Source organism: Maylandia zebra, linkage group LG20 (genome assembly GCF_041146795.1).
Source record: "Maylandia zebra isolate NMK-2024a linkage group LG20, Mzebra_GT3a, whole genome shotgun sequence".
Lineage (NCBI taxonomy): Eukaryota > Metazoa > Chordata > Actinopteri > Cichliformes > Cichlidae > Maylandia > Maylandia zebra.
This window is the reverse complement of record NC_135186.1, coordinates 19,503,348-19,522,927: the sequence shown is the minus strand read 5'-3', so window position 1 is coordinate 19,522,927 and position 19,580 is coordinate 19,503,348. Positions and strand designations below refer to the sequence as shown.

The 19,580-nt window shown below is 40.7% G+C and overlaps 2 protein-coding genes across 4 annotated transcripts in view; one reads left to right on the top strand and one right to left on the bottom strand.

Moving 5' to 3' along the window:
- Nucleotides 1-9,596, bottom strand: part of LOC101473498 (ephrin type-B receptor 2) — a 95,438-nt gene extending 85,842 nt beyond the window's left edge. For 2 of the 3 annotated variants that reach the window (XM_004570915.3, XM_076878704.1), the window contains exons 1-2: nucleotides 9,300-9,596; nucleotides 7,661-7,789 (exon numbers count right to left, since the gene is read on the bottom strand). In XM_004570915.3, coding sequence (XP_004570972.3) covers nucleotides 7,661-7,789; nucleotides 9,300-9,420 — 250 coding nt within the window. In that variant the 5' untranslated portion in view covers nucleotides 9,421-9,596. Of the gene's footprint in view, nucleotides 1-6,180; nucleotides 6,437-7,660; nucleotides 7,790-9,299 lie in introns of those variants that run through there. The other variant, XM_076878705.1, reaches the window with a different exon arrangement.
- A 1,457-nt stretch (nucleotides 9,597-11,053) lies between these two features.
- Nucleotides 11,054-18,958, top strand: LOC101473793 (putative beta-lactamase-like 1). Its single transcript, XM_004570916.2, has 7 exons — nucleotides 11,054-11,246; nucleotides 11,437-11,577; nucleotides 14,060-14,163; nucleotides 14,248-14,405; nucleotides 14,789-15,009; nucleotides 16,794-16,899; nucleotides 17,549-18,958. The coding sequence occupies exons 2-7, from the start codon at nucleotides 11,472-11,474 to the stop codon at nucleotides 18,525-18,527; spliced, it is 1,674 nt and encodes a 557-aa protein (XP_004570973.1). The 5' UTR covers nucleotides 11,054-11,246; nucleotides 11,437-11,471; the 3' UTR covers nucleotides 18,528-18,958.
- Nucleotides 18,959-19,580: the final 622 nt, after the last annotated feature.

The following is a 19,580-nucleotide window of genomic DNA, read 5'->3' as shown; positions in this document are numbered from 1 at the left end:
ATTCCCCAGATTTGAACAGCATATTAAATGTGCAACGAGGGGGAAAAACACATTGGATAAAGCCTACAGCAACATCCAAAAAGGCTACAGAGCAACCCCTCTACCACATCTAGGTTTGTCAGACCACATGTCCATGCTGTTGATCCCTGCATACACTCCCATTAGGAGAAGAGCCCCCCCAGTCACAAAAACTGTGAAAACCTGGCCAGAAGGTGCATCACATCAGCTGCAGGACTGTTTTGAAAACACGGACTGGAGCGTGTTCGAACATCAGGACCTTGAAGAGCACACAACATCAGTGCTCTCATATATTAACTTCTGTGTCAACAGTGTCACTGTGGACAAACGTCTCCGGGTGTATTCCAACCAGAAACCCTGGATGACTAAAGAGGTCCAGGTCCTGCTGAAGCAACGTGACGCCGCTTTTAGATCCGGTGATGGTATGCAGTACAGTGCAGCCAGATCTCAGTTGAAAAGAGGCATCAGAGAGGCCAAGGCAGCGTACAAGAGAAGGATCGAAGACCACTTCACCACCAACAACTCACGACAGGTATGGCAGGGAGTTCAGCACTTAACCAACTACAAACCTGGCAATACCACGTTGACTGAGGGTAACGCGGAGCTTGCAGAGGAGCTGAACCACTTCTTCGCACGCTTTGAGGTGAAGGGACCAGAGGCAGCAGCAGCAAAAACATCGGACAGCAGCAGCCCAAGCCTCATAGTGCAGGAATATGAGGTGAGGCGCACACTGAGGGCAGTGAACCCCAGGAAGGCCACCGGACCAGATGGGGTAACTGCAAAGGTCCTAAAAGAGTGTGCAGACCAGCTGGCTGGGGTCTTCACTAAGATCTTCAACACTTCACTGTCCCAGTCCTGCATCCCGCCGTGCCTAAAGTCAGCCACAATTGTCCCACTGCCAAAGCGTACTAACATTAGCAGCCTCAACGACTACCGACCAGTTGCTCTAACACCTGTTATAATGAAGTGCTTTGAGAAACTGGTCCGACGTCACATCATGTCCTGCCTGCCACCCACACTCGACCCGCTCCAGTTTGCATACAGAGCTAACAGATCAACTGAAGATGCCATTGCTACAACGCTCCACACCACCATCTCTCACCTGGAAGTGCAGGGCCGTTACGCCAGGCTGCTCTTTGTTGACTTTAGCTCTGCTTTCAATACGATACTCCCGGACAGACTAATAGATAAACTGCTGGAAATTGGACTTCCTTCCACCACCTGCCGCTGGATCAGAGACTTCCTCTCAGACCGTGTACAGAGAGTTAGAGTGGGGCCTCATCTTTCCTCAGCCCTCAGCCTCAACACCGGCTCTCCACAAGGCTGTGTACTGAGTCCCCTACTGTACACTCTGTACACACATGACTGTGTTAGTTCCCACCCAGACAACACAGTCATCAAGTTTGCAGATGATACCACTGTGGTGGGGCTCATCTCAGGGGGAGATGAGACTGCATACAGAGCTGAAGTTCAGAGGCTGTCAGATTGGTGTGCAGACAACAACCTGGACCTCAATACCACCAAAACAAAAGAACTGGTAGTTGACTTCAGAAGGAGGAAGTCCGAGTTGCAGCCTGTCAGCATCAACGGGGAGTGCGTGGAAAGGGTCTCCAGTTTCAAGTTTCTGGGTGTGCACATAGACACAGACCTCCAATGGAGCTCTAACACCTCTGCGGTCTTAAAGAAGGCCCAACAGCGTCTCCACTTTCTGAGAATCCTCAGAAAAATGGACCTGAAGAAGGAGCTGCTGACCGTCTTCTACCGCTGCTCCATTGAAAGTGTGCTGACATATTGCATCGGTGTGTGGTTCTCCAGCTGCACCACAGCACACAGAAAGGCACTCCAGAGGGTCATCAACATGGCCCAAAAAATCATTGGACATCCTCTTCCCTCCCTGAAGGACCTGTACAGCACTCGCTGTCTCAAGAGGGCACGCAGCATCCTACGGGACTGCACACACCCAGGACACCGGGTGTTTAAGCTGCTGCCGTCTGGCAGGAGGTTCAGGCTGCTGAGGTCCCAAACAAATAGACTCAAGGACAGCTTTTACAACAGGGCAATAGCCCTGATCAATGTAAATAGCTGACCTGACTGGATACCTCCCTGGACTTTTTAGGGGGAGGTAACAATGTTTAAAACGATAACAATAATATTTATATTTATAACAAGGTGCAATAATAATTAATGTGCAATAATAACAGTGTGCAATACACATACACTTATTCTTCTTTTTTATACTAAGTTAATATACTGTGTTGTGTTGTTTGTTACGTTGTGATGTGTCATATCGTGTCGTGTTGTGTTATATGTAGTGCCGACGTAGGACAGTTTTTCCAATTTCATTGTACTACTGTACTATGTATGACTGTGCAATGACAATAAAGAGTTATCTTATCTTATCTTATCTTATCTTAATTGCGTTAAAGGTTCTCATTGCATTAATCGTGATGACGCATTAACGCGCGTTCAGCCTGTGAAGTAGTCTGACTCGAACGTCAAGGAAGGTGGTAGGAAGCAGACTCAGCAGACATTTAGGCTTCCGAGAGATGAGACATTTATTTACAGTGAACTTCATATGTGAAACTTAAACACCCCCCCCCCAATGTAACTCAGTTAATGAATTCAAAAGTACATGAATTCAGTAACAAAGCTCACCCTCATCTTAATCAAGCAGAGACTGACTATATATAGGGCTATAAATTTCCCTTGAATGAGTCCAGCCAGTACCACTAACTTGCGCTGAGGAATCTAAAACTCTACATAGATGACTGAAAATTACAAAAAGCTCCTCACACTTCTGATTAGCACATGTAACAACTAAACGGCTCTATATACGAAAAAAAAAAAGATTCAACAAATCCCTTTATATCTTGAAACATACAAAAGGAAGCATTCCTATAGTAGAAGAAACCCCTCATCTTGGTTACCCTGCTGATGTCACATCTGACATTATCAGTACTTTAAAATCAGGAAATGTCAGGCAGGCCTTTCCCCACACCTGACCTACATGAAAATTGAAAACAAAGAACCAAGTAAGTATGCACAAATGACTTAATCTGCAACATAACAAAATATAAAGCAACATGTAACTAAATATTTGCTTTAATTTGCTGAATGTTTGTTTTGCTGGCAACAGAACCCTGAGTTTGTTTGTAAATTAGTAACAAATTCAGGTGTGAAAATTAGTACACACCTGTGAAGTACCTGTGTACTCACTCATTGCCAACGAGTCACATGACAGCAGGACAACTACACACAGGAAAGTAGGGAGCTGAGCAAAGTGTGCCTTTATGAGAAAAGGGGTGTTTGCACAGACATGTCTGCTATATTGATGAGTGGAACAACACACTTACCTTAAGAGAAGACAAACTAAAGCACTGATTCTATTATGGATCCGATACTGCTGCCAGAATTATTGATACTATGGATATTTAGATAAATCCACAGATCCCTATGAAAAATATTGACAAATCACTGATTTGCATGTGAAACATCTGTCAGTGTTTTTTACACACATATTCGTGCATACGAACTGTAAAGCAGGCATGAACTAAAGCAACATAATGAAGAATAGGCTAAAGTTCCTCGACAATGTGAGAGACTGATGAAGTCATAGAGCAGGGGTGTCAAACTCCAGACCTCAAGGTGGTCTGCGGTGCCGTGCGGACGCACCTGCACGGCATCCGCAATCACGCCCGCCGTGTTAAAACACGGGACTCAGGGGTTGGTGTGGGGTTGTGGTGGTGTGATGCAAATGTTAAATAAAGATGGCTCAAAACATGGATCTGTGGTCCCATCGTGCCTTAATTCTACCACAAGGCCCAACAATAATACCGTGGAAACAGAGAAAACCCCAAAAATTATATAACCTCCTATGTAAGTCATCACATACAAACTAATTTCTTAACACCAACAAACCGGAGAATCTTTTTCATGAATGCTTGTCATTACAGTGAGTTTCTCATCTTGACCTGACTTCAATCTCCCAAGAATACCATGACCTGGATTGCAGAGTACCTACACAGACATAGTTAAGATTAAAGGAATACTTGGCTCAACAGAGCTCCAACTCTTTGTCAGATTGGCTGCTGAGGTGAAAAGCAATCTGTGTTATCCTTGAGCAGTGACAAATAGCAAGATGTCCTAGTTTTACGGATGGCTTTTTTTAAGAGTCACAGACTATTTTTTCAGACCAAATGAAGATCTTCTAAAGAAGTGCAAGGCCATTTCCTCTCCACTCCTGTTATTAGGGCTGCCACGATTAGTCGACTACTCAGGTTAAATATATATAAGTCACTTAGATAACTTCAAAATGTTATTGTTTGGCTTTTTTAATATTTTATTTGTTCCTGAGTAAATCGGTTTGGCTGAGATTAAAGTTATAGTTTTTACACAGCTGAATAAACAACTGATTATCAGAAGTGTGAGATGCTCGAGAATATACTCCGGTGTCCCGTTATATTTTAGATAGCAAGGAGTTTATTAAACTTCACCGAAAGAATCTGCAAATTTCATTAAAATTTAATAAACTATCATCTTGTCTTTATTTTTAGTTAGCACATACCATAAACACTTAAAGCTGTAAGCTAATGATAGTTATATAAGAGCAGATGCTGCTGGTGCAATAAGCTGTACGTTTTACGTCCAATGGATGATGATCTGATTAGTCGACTAATCGCAAAAATAATCGGTGACTAGTCGACTATCAAAATAATCGTTTGTGGCAGCCCTACCTGTTATCTGCTTTAAGGTACGTGTTTTTGCGTTATGCCAGGGGGTCAAACATTTTTCATTTTTTTGCTTTCATTTTCAAAGAAAGTATCCAGTATTCAGGGTTGTACAGAATGTGACACTGTTAGCAAGACACCGAATAAGTAAAGTTTAGGTAGCTGCTCTTTGTGTTTTGTTTTGTATTTTGTATTGTCTGTGCCTGTTCCCAGTCATCCTGGCCATGGTAGTCTTAAGAGCTTGAAAAAAAGAAGGGGACTGGATTTCTTTAGCCCTTTCATTCAATAGGCTTCTTCAGTTTTAATAACAAAAGGTGGAGCATCTCAAGGGTTACTAAACTAACACAACCTAAAGCGGAGCAACCTGCCCTGCCCAGTGCAAAAGTTCCTCCATCCAACCTCAACATTCAGGTAAGGTGTTCACATCCTGAGTGAAAACCACAGCATCAACCTACTAGCAGCTGACAAGGGAAGGTGTACTGTTGTTCTTAACTCAGCTGGTTATCACAACAAAATTGCCACAGTCCTCAGTGACAGTAATACTTAAAGTCTTAACGAAAGCCTATCTGCAAACACTCGAAAGGGAAAAAGCCACTGACCACCCTAAAAACTAACTTTACTTTGGGGAGCCTATACCCTGCACATATTAACTTCTGAAGAGCCACAAAGAAGGAGTCCCTGGAAGACCTATTGTTAGCAGTATAAACTCAGCCACTTACAACATTTCCAAACACCTCATCACCATCTTCGCTCATCTGAATGAGACACTTCATTAACAAGCTCAACCAACTGTGCCGAATGAGGACGATGGCAGCTCCAACACTGACATTATCCCAAAAAAGTTTATACACTTTGTACTGTGAAATGCTTTAAAACCTGACTGAAATATTGAATGTTTATGTTTGAGAGTTAGACATTGTCTCTAATTTTAATATTACACTTAGCGTTATCCTTTTTGATAAAGCTCATAGTTAGAGCTGGATCAGATGATTCCTTAGTAATAGTGTTATAGGATCAGGCAGCTGGAAGTCCCATGATGTTCTTCGCGTGGGGAATAAAATTATCACAATAATTATAATTATTATATTATTTAAATCCTTCCGTATTATTTAGGTTTGCTCACTTACAAAGAAATTAACTTTTTCATACTAGTTTAATTTTAACCCCTGGAGGATCTTAGAAAAATGCATACGCTATCGGACCTAGAGCCACAAATTGACCCAAGACCCTCCAGGGGTTTTAATGGAGAGAGATAGAATATCAACCAAAAATGTAGAAAACACATTACACAGATGTTATAAGTGGATTTGCGCGTTACTGTGTTACTGTTATTTGATCAACAAGCAAAATATGACTTTATAATGTCTCGATTCAGTTTCATCTCATCACAACACAACACTCTCTCAAGGCTTCATTGAATCCTTTAAACACTCACTGGCAAACTTGCTGGGTGCTGGGCAGCTCTCGGCTACCTAACTCGGCTTATGCTGAGTTGGCCAGCCTCTGTCAGAGTGGTCTGCCCACCATTGCTTCTGGTTCCCTTGCTCTTTGGCCATGAGGGCCCCATGTGGGTTGTCCCTTCTTCTCCTGCTGGGATGTGCACGCAGTTGTCATCGAGATGTGTGGCCTCGGGTCTTCAGTACTATGGGGGCTGCACCCTGGTCACCTGGGTCTCTGTCTGCCTCTGTATTCTGGGAGGTGTGGATGCAGCTTCTCACCCTCATTACCAAGTATATTTGTTGACAGACACACACATTCAGAACACAACAAGATTGTTTGTTTGTGCATCTATGTTTTTTTTTCTTTTATTTCCTTTCAGGCGCTGTTTGTTTTCTGTATGTGTTTTTTCTTACAGGTGCAGCAGTTGGAGACATACTGAGTTTTTCAACTTGTGCTCTGTCCTTTTATTGTCAGTGTTTCACAGAGATTTCCTTCCCACTGTCGCTCAAAGGGAGTTATAATTGTTGGGTTTTCTCTCTGTATTATTGTAGGGTCTTTATCGTACAATATACGATATTGATATTGATGCGACTGTTGCTGTGGTTTGGGACTACCTCAATAAATTTGAATTGAATGTAATCTGGGTGCCACATGGGCACAGTGTCAATCCCATGGGAGCATGAGTTCTTGCTGAGTTGTAGGGGACTAAATACGTTTTTGGTTTTTTTAATGTATAGTTTATATTCTGTCTCTCTGCAAGAAAATGAAAATACCATAACAATTACAGACTGTTCATTTTATTGGCAAGTGAGCAAACTTATAAAGTCCCCCTGCAGTGGACTAGGCCAACCCTGTCTTATCTCAGGCTAGACTATTTTCTCTTATAAAAGTGGTTTCTCTCCTACATTGACTTTAACTGTTTTTCCTCTTTAAAATAAAATTTTGATGAGAAATACTGGGTATTTATGTAATTGATCTTGTCAACCTTTAGATGAATAAAATATTTCTTATCCTTACTGTACTTACAAATAGGGAAACAAGAAATTGAAGTTGTGGGACTGGAAAGTATTTGCCTGACCAAACATATTGTACTTAATGATTGCAGCAAAAGGAATGTCAGTTAAATTAAAGATAAATAATAAGAACAGTAATAATAACAACAACAAGGATAGAGAAAATGAGACTGTGTATATGGCCTTTGATGCCAGATAAGAATAAAGGCCAGAGAAGCTGATTAAATTCTGTCTCGACTACCAACATATTTGCAGCTTAAATCTTTCTCGGTATAGTGAAAGCTGTAGACCTCCATCCAAACAACACCTCGGAGATTTCCTCTAGACTGCTCCCTTAAATGAGGTTAAAATACGCATTGTCGGCTTTTTGGTAAATTAATGATGGCGCTTTGTCGTCCCTTCGCTCACAGCTCGGCTCCGTTCAAGCGTTTAGATTCAGTTAAGAGTCGCATTCCAGCTTACCTTCGACAGCCCACACCGACGGCAGCATCCATAGAAAGTACAAGATATCCATAATCACAGATATTCCAGACTTATGCCTGTTAAAAGCCAGTGTATTCATCGCGCAGCCGTACAGCTGTGGTCGGTTTCCTGTGAAATCATTTAGAGATGGAGAGAAGCATCCTTATCATCATCAGTGGCACCAAGATAAAGGCTGAAGCGCTGCTGTTCAGGTCAGGTTGGGCGAAACCAAAAAAGAGGGGGCAGAAAAGCAGCGGAAAAACACAGAACATCGGCTGCGCCTGACTGGACACAAGGGTTTGGGTTTTTTGTTTCTTTTTTAAAACAAGGCCACCAGGGTTAATTATGAATAGGCATTAATATGCATTTCCGTCGGAGGAAAGTGCTTTTACTCAAATTTATTATTACACTTGCCTGTTTTAATTTTTAACCTAAATTATTAGATGTTATATTTGCCAGTGAAGACGCTTTGAAAGACCTTTCTTTACCATTCAGTGTCAGCACAATCTTTGTACCTAAGCAAATTTTTTATTACGTCACTTAACACTAACCTACACATAACTCAAGGAATGAAGCCAGTGTTTTTAGCATAGTAGCAATTACCAACCCCATCCCAAAAAGTAGCAACACTGCACTCCTGCGCTAATTTGCAGATCTGATATTTTATTCACTACAGAACACCAAAAAAGTTTTAAACTGAGGAAATGAATATAGCATCCAATCTGATTTTCAGCCTTGTTTCATTGTAGATATTTAGAATTCTTTTTTAATGATATTGTGTATTGCAGATTGATTGATTGATTGATAATATTTTATTCATCCCGAGATGATGAGAAACTCAGTCTTTGTACAATTGTACACTGAGGAATGTTATTCAGAAATGATTTCACAGCAACTTTAACCAGCAAATAAAATTGGCGATCATGTTATTGTAGGTTATTGTTGTGGGCCCACTTATTAATTGTCGTTGTCAGACCTAGCTCTACTCCAGTACTGTTTTTTTCTTTCTAGTTTGCGGTTTGTCATTTCTCTTCAACCTTCTTTTCTTTCCTTTCTTGGCCCTAACCCCCAAGATGGCTGTTTGTCCCTGAGCCTGTGTCTACCTGGAGGTTTCTTAATGTTAAAATGAGTTCCTCCTTCCTAGGACTGTTAAGTCATTGTTAGCTTGTTGCATCCTAAAATAACTGTCACCAGTTCACAACTGTGATGTGAACTGGTGATATAAAACCTGAACTGAAATGAATTGGATTCAAAGACAAGAGGCTGTTGTGCCAACTTTTTAACCCTCTCAAGGCAGGCGTTGCAGATTTGCAACAGTTAAAAGCTAACAACCTGATTACCCCACATACATATTTTATGAGTTTTTTTTACTCGGAAGTACCACTGCAGGTATTCTTTTGTGCATTAGCAACAAAAACTTAATTTGAGCCTGAGAGAGTTAATGCTTTTGATGCTAATGCTTTATTAGATTTATAAATCCATTAAATGTTATGGATGCAAACTTTGGCCTTTCTACATAGCACTGGAAAATAACGTTTAAAAATTTAGTCTTTTCACCCTACATGTGATATATTTCAGATGTGTTATTTGGACTGGATGAGTATAAATAAAACGAATTAAAGTAAAAAACACAACTAACCTGTGATATGAGGACATGTTTTATTTGGTCCTTTTGTCATTGAGAACTCAATAATACCTTTGTTGCAAGCTGCACTGCTATCATGTCCATAGAGATTCCACAGCCGACCTGTCTGAGACATTCCCTAAGATAAGACTGCAGTGGATGAAAGAGACTAAGGGAGAGGGAAAAACAGAGAGTGAGAAAGGGATAGCGCTGCCAGTAAAGCAAGAGAGAAAAAGAGATAGAGCTCAGTGAGGAAATAGAGCAGAAGAATATGGGCATGACAAAAAGGAATCCAGCCTGCCTCCAGATGAGTGAGAGCTGCAAAACAACAGATTAGAGGAGCCTACGGCTTGTTCCTATGGAAACCTATGCCCAGGGAGACAGCAATGGGAATGCAGCAGATTGTAGGTCAGACACACCATCAGCGAGCCAATCAGAAATAATCTATCTTGACTTATGGGTCAGTAAAGCTGGTGCCTTTCTTTGGCTGCTCTCACTGTTGGGGTCCCAGCGAGCAGAGCAGAGCAGTGCAGAAAGTGGTGGATCATTTTTAAAAACAACGCGACAAAAACTAAAACCTCTATGGCTCATGAGGTAGGGTGGCATTATAGGAAGCCCATTCCTGAAAGACTTTCAAATAATAAGAAATAACAGAGTGGAATAATTTGCAAACAATTTAATTTCAATTTAGTTGAATTACCAAAAGCCAATTCACAACAGCAGCTGTTTCAAGGTGTTTTTACTGTAAGGTACACTCCAAAAGTCACAAGATCCCCTGCAAGCAAGTACAGGGTGCTGGCTGGAAGGAAGATCTCCCTTGATCCAGAACCAGGCTAGGGGAGGGGTCACCATCTACTAGATGGTGACCCCTCCCCTAGCCTGGTTCTGGATCTACTATTACCAGTTACAACCAGAAAATATCAGTTTTATCTTAAGGGTGGCTTATTGGATACCCTTAAAGATAAGGCGAGGCATCTCGAATGACTGAAGGGACTGTGCACCTCCTTTGTGAGAAGGAAGGAGGAAGGAGGCCTTAGGACAGACACAGAACAAGTTGGAGAGATTATAAAATCAAGTCTGCATTGTAGGTCACAAAAGGATCATTTCTAGCGTTCACTGATGCTGTCTCTGTGCGATGATGAACTTTAAAATGAATACAAACATTTTTTGGAACTTGATGGCAGCAACACCTCTCAAGAAAGTTTGGACAGAAGAAACAAAAGGCTGGAAAAGTACATGGTACTAAAAAGAAACAGCTGGAGAATCTTAGGGACAAATTAGATTCATTGACAACAGTAAAAGAAGAGCATCTCGGAAAGGTGTAGCTTCTATGTATATTTACATTTTACACAGTGTTCCCACTTTGCACAGGTTAGGCCTGCCTATCTAGCCATATATCTATTAAAGACATATGTCTGTCTGTAAATAGCATTTATTTAAAGTCCACAGCGCCTTCTAGTGGCTTGGAGAGGCACCATTCTGATTCATTTCGTTCACATTTGAATTATTTGTTGCTGTAGTCACTGATTTGTGTTTTATTTAAAATGCAAAAATGATACAAATTCTTCAACATTGTTCTGACTACTTAATTTACTCAAATTGTTGCTGCTGAAAATAGCTCTCTTGCAGAATCAACAGGAAGTGTTCAGAGGGTGAGGGTTCAAGAGGTTTCGATTCCACAGCCTTCCTTACGTTTAGTGGTGTAGCCCTGTAGATTATGACGTCATGGTAAAGTAGGAATAGATTCCACTCTCTTACTGGAGCTCGGGATAACAGTCAGGATTAAGTGCATGTAGTAGATGGCCAGTAACTGCTCATGAGCAACAGAGGATCAAGCGGCCTTGCTGACTTTTCTTCTGTGTACCTTAAGGAAAATAATTGGTGGATTTTTCTAGTCTGATGATGAAGAATATCATAGAGATAATGAGGGGCTTCTGAGGAAGGCGTCTTTTCACTTCATTGGTAAGCTAATCAATTTCTAATGCAACTCATGTTCAGGGACATTTTTATATGACAACACAAAAAAGACATGAGACTAAATTTTCAAATGGCATGAAACATACTAGCATGCATTTGAGCTATGAGTTTTATGTTGGATTCAATATCTGATAAAAAAGAAAATCACTAAAACATTTGTACAACTTTTTTATAGGCTTTGCCTGCTGTCTGTAAGAACCATTAAAGAAGATGAAGGTGAAATGGACCATGTTTGGCATGATTGTCTTCTTTCTGCTCTCTGTAGTCATGACCTGCTGCTTCATATGGCAATATAGAAAGCCAAAACTGAAAACAGGTAAAGAGCTGCTAGCCATCATTGGCTTACACTCACATGAGATGTACAGTGTTTTTTAACCTGTGAGCTGGGCCTTCTTATCCTCTTGGTGTAAGTACTTATATGTAGGAGCTGCAGCAGGATTACACAAAGCTGGAAATAGCAGTAGGATCAGCAAGGAGCTAAAGCAGACTTTAACTCAGGCGGAGAGATAGCAGTGTAGTGTCTGATGGTGTAAAACACACTGGGACTGAAGTAATATAAGAAACAATCCAGGTTTATAACTTTGTGGCCCTAGGAGAATTAAAGCATTACATAATAATGAACAATGGGATTGTTTTGGGGCTCATGTGTACACGCTGAATATAATAACCGTTTTTTATTACATACGTGTTAGAGTGTGTCCCTTCAGTACATTAGAAACTGCATAACACTCCTGTTATTAAAACAACATTTATTATTAATGTATTTCCATTACTGTATTATTACATGTTCATATTTCATAACAGAATCAGAATCAATCAGAATCAGAATACTTTATTGATCCCTGGGGGAAATTATTTTTTGTTACAGTGCTCCATTATAAACCAACATAAACCAACATTAAGACAAGACAGACAATACGCTAACTAAGAATAGTACAATATATACATATATATATATACATAAGTCACTCATAAATAAATAGCTGGAAAAGAAACGTGTAGTTGCAGCAGTAACCAGTGTGTTAAGTGGACGCGTTGTACAGGGAGATGACCACAGGCAGGAATGATTTCCTGTGTCGTTCAGTGGTGCTTTTCGGTAATCTCAGTCTCTCACTGAACGTGCTCCTGTGACTGACCAGCATGTCATGGAGTGGGTGGGAGGTGTTATCCAACATTGTCTTTATCTTGGACAGCATCCGCCTCTCCGACACCACCTTGAGGGAGTCCAGCTCCATCCCCACAACATTACTGGCCTTACGGATTAGTTTATTAAGTCTGTTGGCATCTGCGACCCTCAGCCTGCTCCCCCAGCATGCAACAGCATAGAGGATCGCACTGGCCACAACAGACTCATAGAAAATCCTGAGCATTTTCTGGCAGATGTTGAAGGACCTCAGTCGCCTCAAAAAATAGAGACGACTCTGGCCCTTCCTGTAAAGTGCTGTGGTGTTTTTAGCCCAGTCCAGTTTATTGTCAATGTGTACTCCAAGGTATTTATAGTCCTCCACAATGTCAACACTGACCCCCTGGATTGAAACAGGGGTCAAGTGTTTCCTGGTCTTCCTGAAGTCCACGATCAGTTCCTTGGTCTAGTCAATTAAAAGTGTGTCAACTACCAACCATCCAAACAGACAGACCATGATATTCATTTACTGTTACCTAAAGGGTCATCAAAGCTTTTTTTGTTTTTAAAGAAACAGTCATTGAAAAATGCTACTTTTCACATAACTTGTAAAATAAATATGGCTTGATTTCATATACTCAAATCTAACACCAGCAGACGCTGTTGATAATTTACACTGGTCAGGCCTAACATTCTGACCGCTGACAGGTGAATTCAAAAACATTGATTAAGTCTTCATCATGAATCCTGTTAGTGGGTGGGATATATTAGAGAGAGAGTGAACATTTTGTCCTCAAAGTTGATGTGTTAGAAGCAGGAAAAACGATTAAGTGTAAGGATTCAAGTGGGTCTGACAAGGACCGTATTGTGATGGCTAAAAAATGGATTTCCAAAACTGCAGCTTGTGTGGGGTGTTCCCGCTCCGACAGGGTAGCTTAAATTGCAAATAATGTTAATGCTGGTTCTGATAGATAGCTATCAGAATACCCAGAACATCACAGTTTATGGAGCATGGGGCTGGAAAGTTGTAGACCAGTCAGTGTGCTTACGCTGACTGGTCTACAACAATGGACACAGCAGTATCAGAACTGGACCTTGGAGCAATGGAAGAAGGTGGCCTTGAGGTCCTGCCATACATGCTAATACAGGATAATGCACCCTGTCACAAAGCAAAAGTGGTTCAAGAATGGTTTGAGGAGCACAACAAGCAGTCTGAGGTGTTGACTTGGGTTTTGGATTCCCCAGATCTCAATCCAGTTGAGTATCTTTGGGATGTTCTAGCGAACAAATCAGATCCATGGAGCCACCTCGCAGCTTACAAGACTTAACGGATCGGTTGCCAATATCTTGGTTCAGAGACCACAGCGAGGCTGAAGGAACCAAGTTGCTGAAACTTCTCTTCAGATTGTCCAGTGTGTTATAGAGGAGGTGGGAGTATACAACAAGCAGTTCTTCTGAACTGACAAATTCCCCTAGAGGTCAGAATCTTTAGATATGTTGATGTTTGATAAATGTTTTTGTTTTTTGTTTTTTTTTGTTTTTTTGAAGGGCCCTTCTACATAAATATGATAAAAGGATACATATGTAAACCTACAACTGTAAGATCTGCTATCACAGATGGACAGGGCTTCAGGTTTCAGACATGATGAGTCTGCCTTTGCACCTCTTTTTACAGAGGGATTCACCAAAAAAGTGACAGCAGAAGAGATGTGTCCTCGCTTTCCGGAGCCTGTGCCACTCAAACATCCCATCACATCACTGAGGATTGCATTAGAAAAAGTAAATCTGTTCTGGAAATAATGAGTATATATTGAAATGTTGTTGAAATGTTACCTTTGGTCTTAATAAAGCTTCTCTTAACAGATAGATATACTCTTGAGGTCAAGAATTCACACCACCAAGCTACCTTCTATATCAGCAATCATGGTTTTAAATGACTCAATTCTATGGAATGGAAACTTTGGCAAGAGGAACACGAGCCACCCCTCCTCACCTGCACCCAACGAGTACACAGCGTACAGGTGAGATGTATTATTTTGCACAAGGTATAGTACTGAGGTATAAGAACATAACATATGAAGAAAAAGACATATGAAGAAAAAAAGAAGTGGTAATTTGTTTAAATGAGTCCTAAAAGGTTCTCATAATACTAATAGTTTAATTTAAATAATTACTACCATGCATGCTGTAACCAGCAGTGTGATTCTTCTATTTGATGTGAGGCGCTGGGATTAGACCATAATTGCATAAGGCAAGCTTTCTTTCTGTGATGTGTGCAACTAACCCATTAAGTATGATAAATGCTCAAATCTGTCCAGTGGAAATATTATACATTAAACCAGGATGCATTTATTTATGGCACCATTTTATTGTGGTGTGCTTCCTTGCATTATTGTGACAACAGAATTGCAAGCCTCTCTAAGATCTTCCCCACGTTGATGCTATACAAACTATGGGAGGATGGTCTGGTGGACTCTTTGGATGACCCTCTGGAGAAGTACTTAGACAACTTCACTATCAAGAACCCACTGGGTAAAAGCAGGCAACCAGCATCCTCATCAGTCAGGACCCTGGGCATCAACACCCCTGCACTCACCCTGCGCAGGATGTCCAGCCATCTCTCTGGTAACCCCACAACCATTTTTTATATACGGCAGTCATCCTTGATCCATTAAAGCAACACAAATCAAATAACTGTTGAGCCTGTGTAGCCAGTCCAGACCTCTGAAGCATCAGTGTCACAAAGACTGACTAGTCGCATTGGGAGGGACACAGATAATCCACTTACAGAAACTTCACTGTAAGTCCTAAAATAATAACATCTTTGTTTGATAATTATGAAAAACTATTATTTTCATTGTTCAGCTTCCAATTCAAAATGACCATTAGAGATCAGAAAGTGAATGCCACCATTATATAGCAGAATGTTGCCGTGGTTACCACTGTCACCTAACCCAACAGCTTCCTCCCAGAGACATACATGTTAGGTTAATTGGTTATTCTACATTTCCCATAAAAGTGAGATCAACATAGTGCTTGAAATGTATAAAATAACGCGCTGCATGGATGCACAGTTGAAATAGGACTTGCAGCCAACAGTGCTGTGAGTGGTCAGCAACAAAGTCTGCAATAAGCAGCACGCAGGGTAGTGGTGACATAATTGTGTCTCAGTTTCAACCAGATGACATCGTGTTCCAGGTTTTGTTTTCGGTAACTGGTTATTAGGTTTAGGAAAAGACCTTGGTCTGGGTTTAAAAAAATCTCAGAAAAGCTTAAGAAATGTTTCTTAAATGTAAGAAATTATGAATTTTCTAGTTTACCAGACTGATGATACCAATACGCTACTCACATGATAGCTAAAGTGCAATTAATTTTAAAGAATTAACAGCGATAGGGTGGCAATATGTTGCAGTGGTTCGCAGTATCACTTCCCAATAAAAATGCTTGAAACTGACTCGAGGCTGGTTGGAGTCTGTCTTATATATTGTCTCTGACTTCCTCTTACTTTCTAAAGAGGTTAACTGGTGATTCTAATTTGTCAGTTCATGGTTGTCTGTCTCTGTGTGTTGGCCCTGCATTAAACTGGCAAAATATCCAAGGTGCACCTTGCCTCATGCATTACAGGAGCTGGGATCTGTGACTACCCTGAATTGGATAAGCTGTCCAAAAACTGATGGATGGGAAGGAATAATAAGCTACTTGAACAAATAATGGGATCATTTTTGACAGAGAGATAAACTTTTCCCAATATAGGTGAGGATGATGCCCTTCTGATGGGTACTCCTATTACGTCATAGATAAACAGTAACGATCAATATAGGTCTGACACAATATAATTCATAAAGTAAGCACATGCCTGCAACCCACTGCAGCACGCCACAACAAAAGCTGCTAGACAAATGATGAAGGAAAGGCAATGTCATGGTTTTACAGGGACATAAGTGCAAGTCACAGGAGGCAGAGTAAAAGACCGATCTTTAATAGTGAGCTAAAGGTCTTACAGAGGTGACTGATCAATAGCGCTCTCAATCGTTATGAGTGCCTCAGTAAATGTGTAGAGCTAAAGAAATTTAAAACTAATATCCAGTATGTGAGCGATCACTTAATCATGTGATTACTGACAAAAACCCTACCACAAGAAATAAATGTGCATAGTCAGTGAGCTTTTAATTTAAATTCTCCTGGAATTATATGGCATTTCTTTACATCAATAGTTGCCTTAAGGTGATATATATTATAGGGTAGAAGGCCTACAGAGCCCACCTGAGAAAAAGTATTTTTTATAAAATGTTTAGGTCAAGTGAAGGTTTCATATACAAAGTTTGGTGAAATAGTTTCATGAATCACTTTACTAAAGCATAAAGTCATGAACAAAATACCTTATTCAATAAGGTTTGACATTTGTACAGGTTTACCAAGAAGATTAAGGTCAACTAATCTCCTTTGGAGTGGAGACACACAGGAAGCCCTTAATTTGTTACAGGATGACGTCCTTGTAGCAGATCCAGGAACTAGGTAAGTTACCTTATTTCTTTGTCAGTATATATAAAGCTTCATTTCTTTGATATGTTTGAAAATTGGGGACATATACCCCAGTGTTTCCCAACCACTGTGCAGCGGCACATAGGTGCGCAGTGGAAGATGATCTGGTCCCACCTGAGTAGTACTCTAAGTGATTGGCATGAGAAATGGGCAGAACAATTACATTCTCTTCAACTAGAGGGCAGTATAACCAAATGCTCCGATTAAATAGGTTGCAAACTGCCAGTAAAACAGAAGAAGAAATTACATAATAGTCATGCTGTGAGATGATGTAGCACATAATTGCAGTAGATAAATATTTGAAAAGAAATCTGAAGGCCTTAGCATGAGTAGGTGGTCAAAAGAAAGAAAAAAAGGCATACTGGGGACAAACTGAGCCAATTTCGCTCTACCTGGTGTGTGGGGGAAAAAGATCAATATGCTTTTTGTGATATTTTTGTTTGGTTGTGTGCCGTGTGATTTTTTAATTTTTTAATGTGAAATATGTGCCGTGGTTCCAAAAGGTTGGGAAACACTGCTATACCTAGTATACAGACTATAATAGTCTAGTATTTTTTTTAAGTACTCTGTACCCAAAGAGGATTTGCCAACATCTGTAAGATGATTTTTTCTTTTCCCCCAGATGCCACTACAGCAATGTTGCTTTTCCTTTATTAGCCAACATCTTGGCCCAGAATGTGACTGGCACTGACTTTGAGAGCTGGGTTTCAGACAACATTTTGAAGCGGCTCAGAATGGAGGACACTGGTTTTAATTTTACACCAGCAATTCAGAGGAAAATGGCTGTGGGCGTGTACAGCAATGGAAAGCAAGCTCCCCTTTACGACCTTGGCTGGTACCGGCCTGCAGGTCAGATGTATTCCACAGCAGCAGACATGGCCAAACTTATGATGACTCTTCTTGGTACATATGATGTCATTCTGCTCCGCCAAGACACCCTGAACACAATGATGACCCCGATCATCCAATGCCACAGAGGTTACTTTGCCAACTTCACTGGCACACCATGGGAAATAAGTGAACAGTTTGGCTACAGCGTGGTGAGAAAGGATGGTGACCTGGATGGATTTGCTGCTACCCTCTCCCTTGTACCTCGGCTCAAGCTGGGATTGGTGATCTTGATGGCAGGAGTTCGGCCAACAGACAAAGACCTTGTGAGCCAGGCATATAGCTACCTAATCCCAGCACTTGAGAATGTTTTCAGGGAAGCTCAACAACCTGTCAGAGCACCACCTGACCCAGCTCCATATGTGGGATTTTACACTTACAGGAATATGACATTCTATGAGATCAAGGCAGATTCAGATGGTGTGCTGCTCATGCAGCAGTGTGGACCACAGGTTGACACAACTGTCCCATCTAAGTATCAAATTATTAGGCTGGATTATCTGCAGGACAGGGTTTTTAGGGTGGTGTTTGAGAGGCCATACCCTTGCAAATTGAAAGTAAATAATATCTCAGTCTCCCTGGAGGCACAGGACAGACAGCTTTTCAATTTTTACCTTTTCAACAAGAAAGGTGTGGCACCAGGGTTTGACTGCCCTGGACTCAATACATATAGGATGATGAGGATAGCTGGCAGACCATACTTTACCTCATAAAGACTGCACCTTTAAACAAGTCCATTACTAAAACTGTGAACTGTATCAAGGAAATATGCTGTGAAAAACTGTTTTTGGCTGTGTAGGCAGTGTCAAGACTCTCTTGTGCAAATCTAAAATCATCAATCCAGGCTGTGTTTTAATATTATTCACTGGTAATCCTCTGTTAGTAATATTGATTTAGTTTTGTATATTTACATTTATTTCTGAAAATCATCCTTTTACCAAATTGTTGGCACAAGAAAAGCAAAGTTTCATTATTGTGCATAGTTTTTGGTCCTGCAGTGTTGCAGCATCACTTTTTATCCAGATCCTAGGGGAAAAAAGTAAATATGTGTCTATGATAAAGTGGCAATAGAATAAATAAATCTGATTTTGTAGTCTGATTTTTTTCCCTGTAAGCATGATGTTTTATGAAGTGAAAACATAAATATACGTACATGCAAGTTTTCCACATTTACTAACCCCCTGAAGATTTGGGAAAAAGATTTCAAAATTTATCAGCCACAACATGACAACACGTGAACACAAACAAGGTTAAAAAAAAACAACCCAAGGGTGTTTTTTAATTTAATAAGAAAAACTAAGACACAGCTAAGTCATCAGAGGCCTGTATTACGAAGTAGGATTTTAGCTTAACCCAGACAACTTCAGGTCTAACCCTGAGCTTTCTGTAGTACAAAGCTGGATCACTTCTTTCCAGGGTAAGTCGTCCTACAAGTCGTAACTTGTGCTGTGAACCAAACCTGCTCCAGATTAGTGATCAGCAGGTATGAAATGACCACCTAATGACCAATCAGTTCTCCAGAAAATAGCATCAGCATCCTCAGAAAATTCCTCGGACCTCTGCAAGGAGAGAGAGAGAGTGTGTGCGTCTGTTCTAAAAGCATTACTATAAAATAGGACACCTGACCTCAAATCAAATTTGTAGGTACATTGTGTTTGAATTATTTCTGTGCTTAATCTTCACTCTGAAAACCTTAAACAGCACAGAGTCTGTACTTGAAAAAATAAACCAAACAACTTTCACTTCACGGATTACAAACTGTTCAA

Bases quoted from the DNA above. Each gene is read 5' to 3' on its own strand.
- LOC101473793 (XM_004570916.2), top strand. From the start codon at position 11,472: ATGAAGGTGAAATGGACCATGTTTGGCATGATTGTCTTCTTTCTGCTC. The intron at 11,578-14,059 runs GTAAAGAGCTGC...CTCTTTTTACAG, and splicing joins AAAGCCAAAACTGAAAACAG to AGGGATTCACCAAAAAAGTG. The intron at 14,406-14,788 runs GTGAGATGTATT...TTGTGACAACAG, and splicing joins AACGAGTACACAGCGTACAG to AATTGCAAGCCTCTCTAAGA.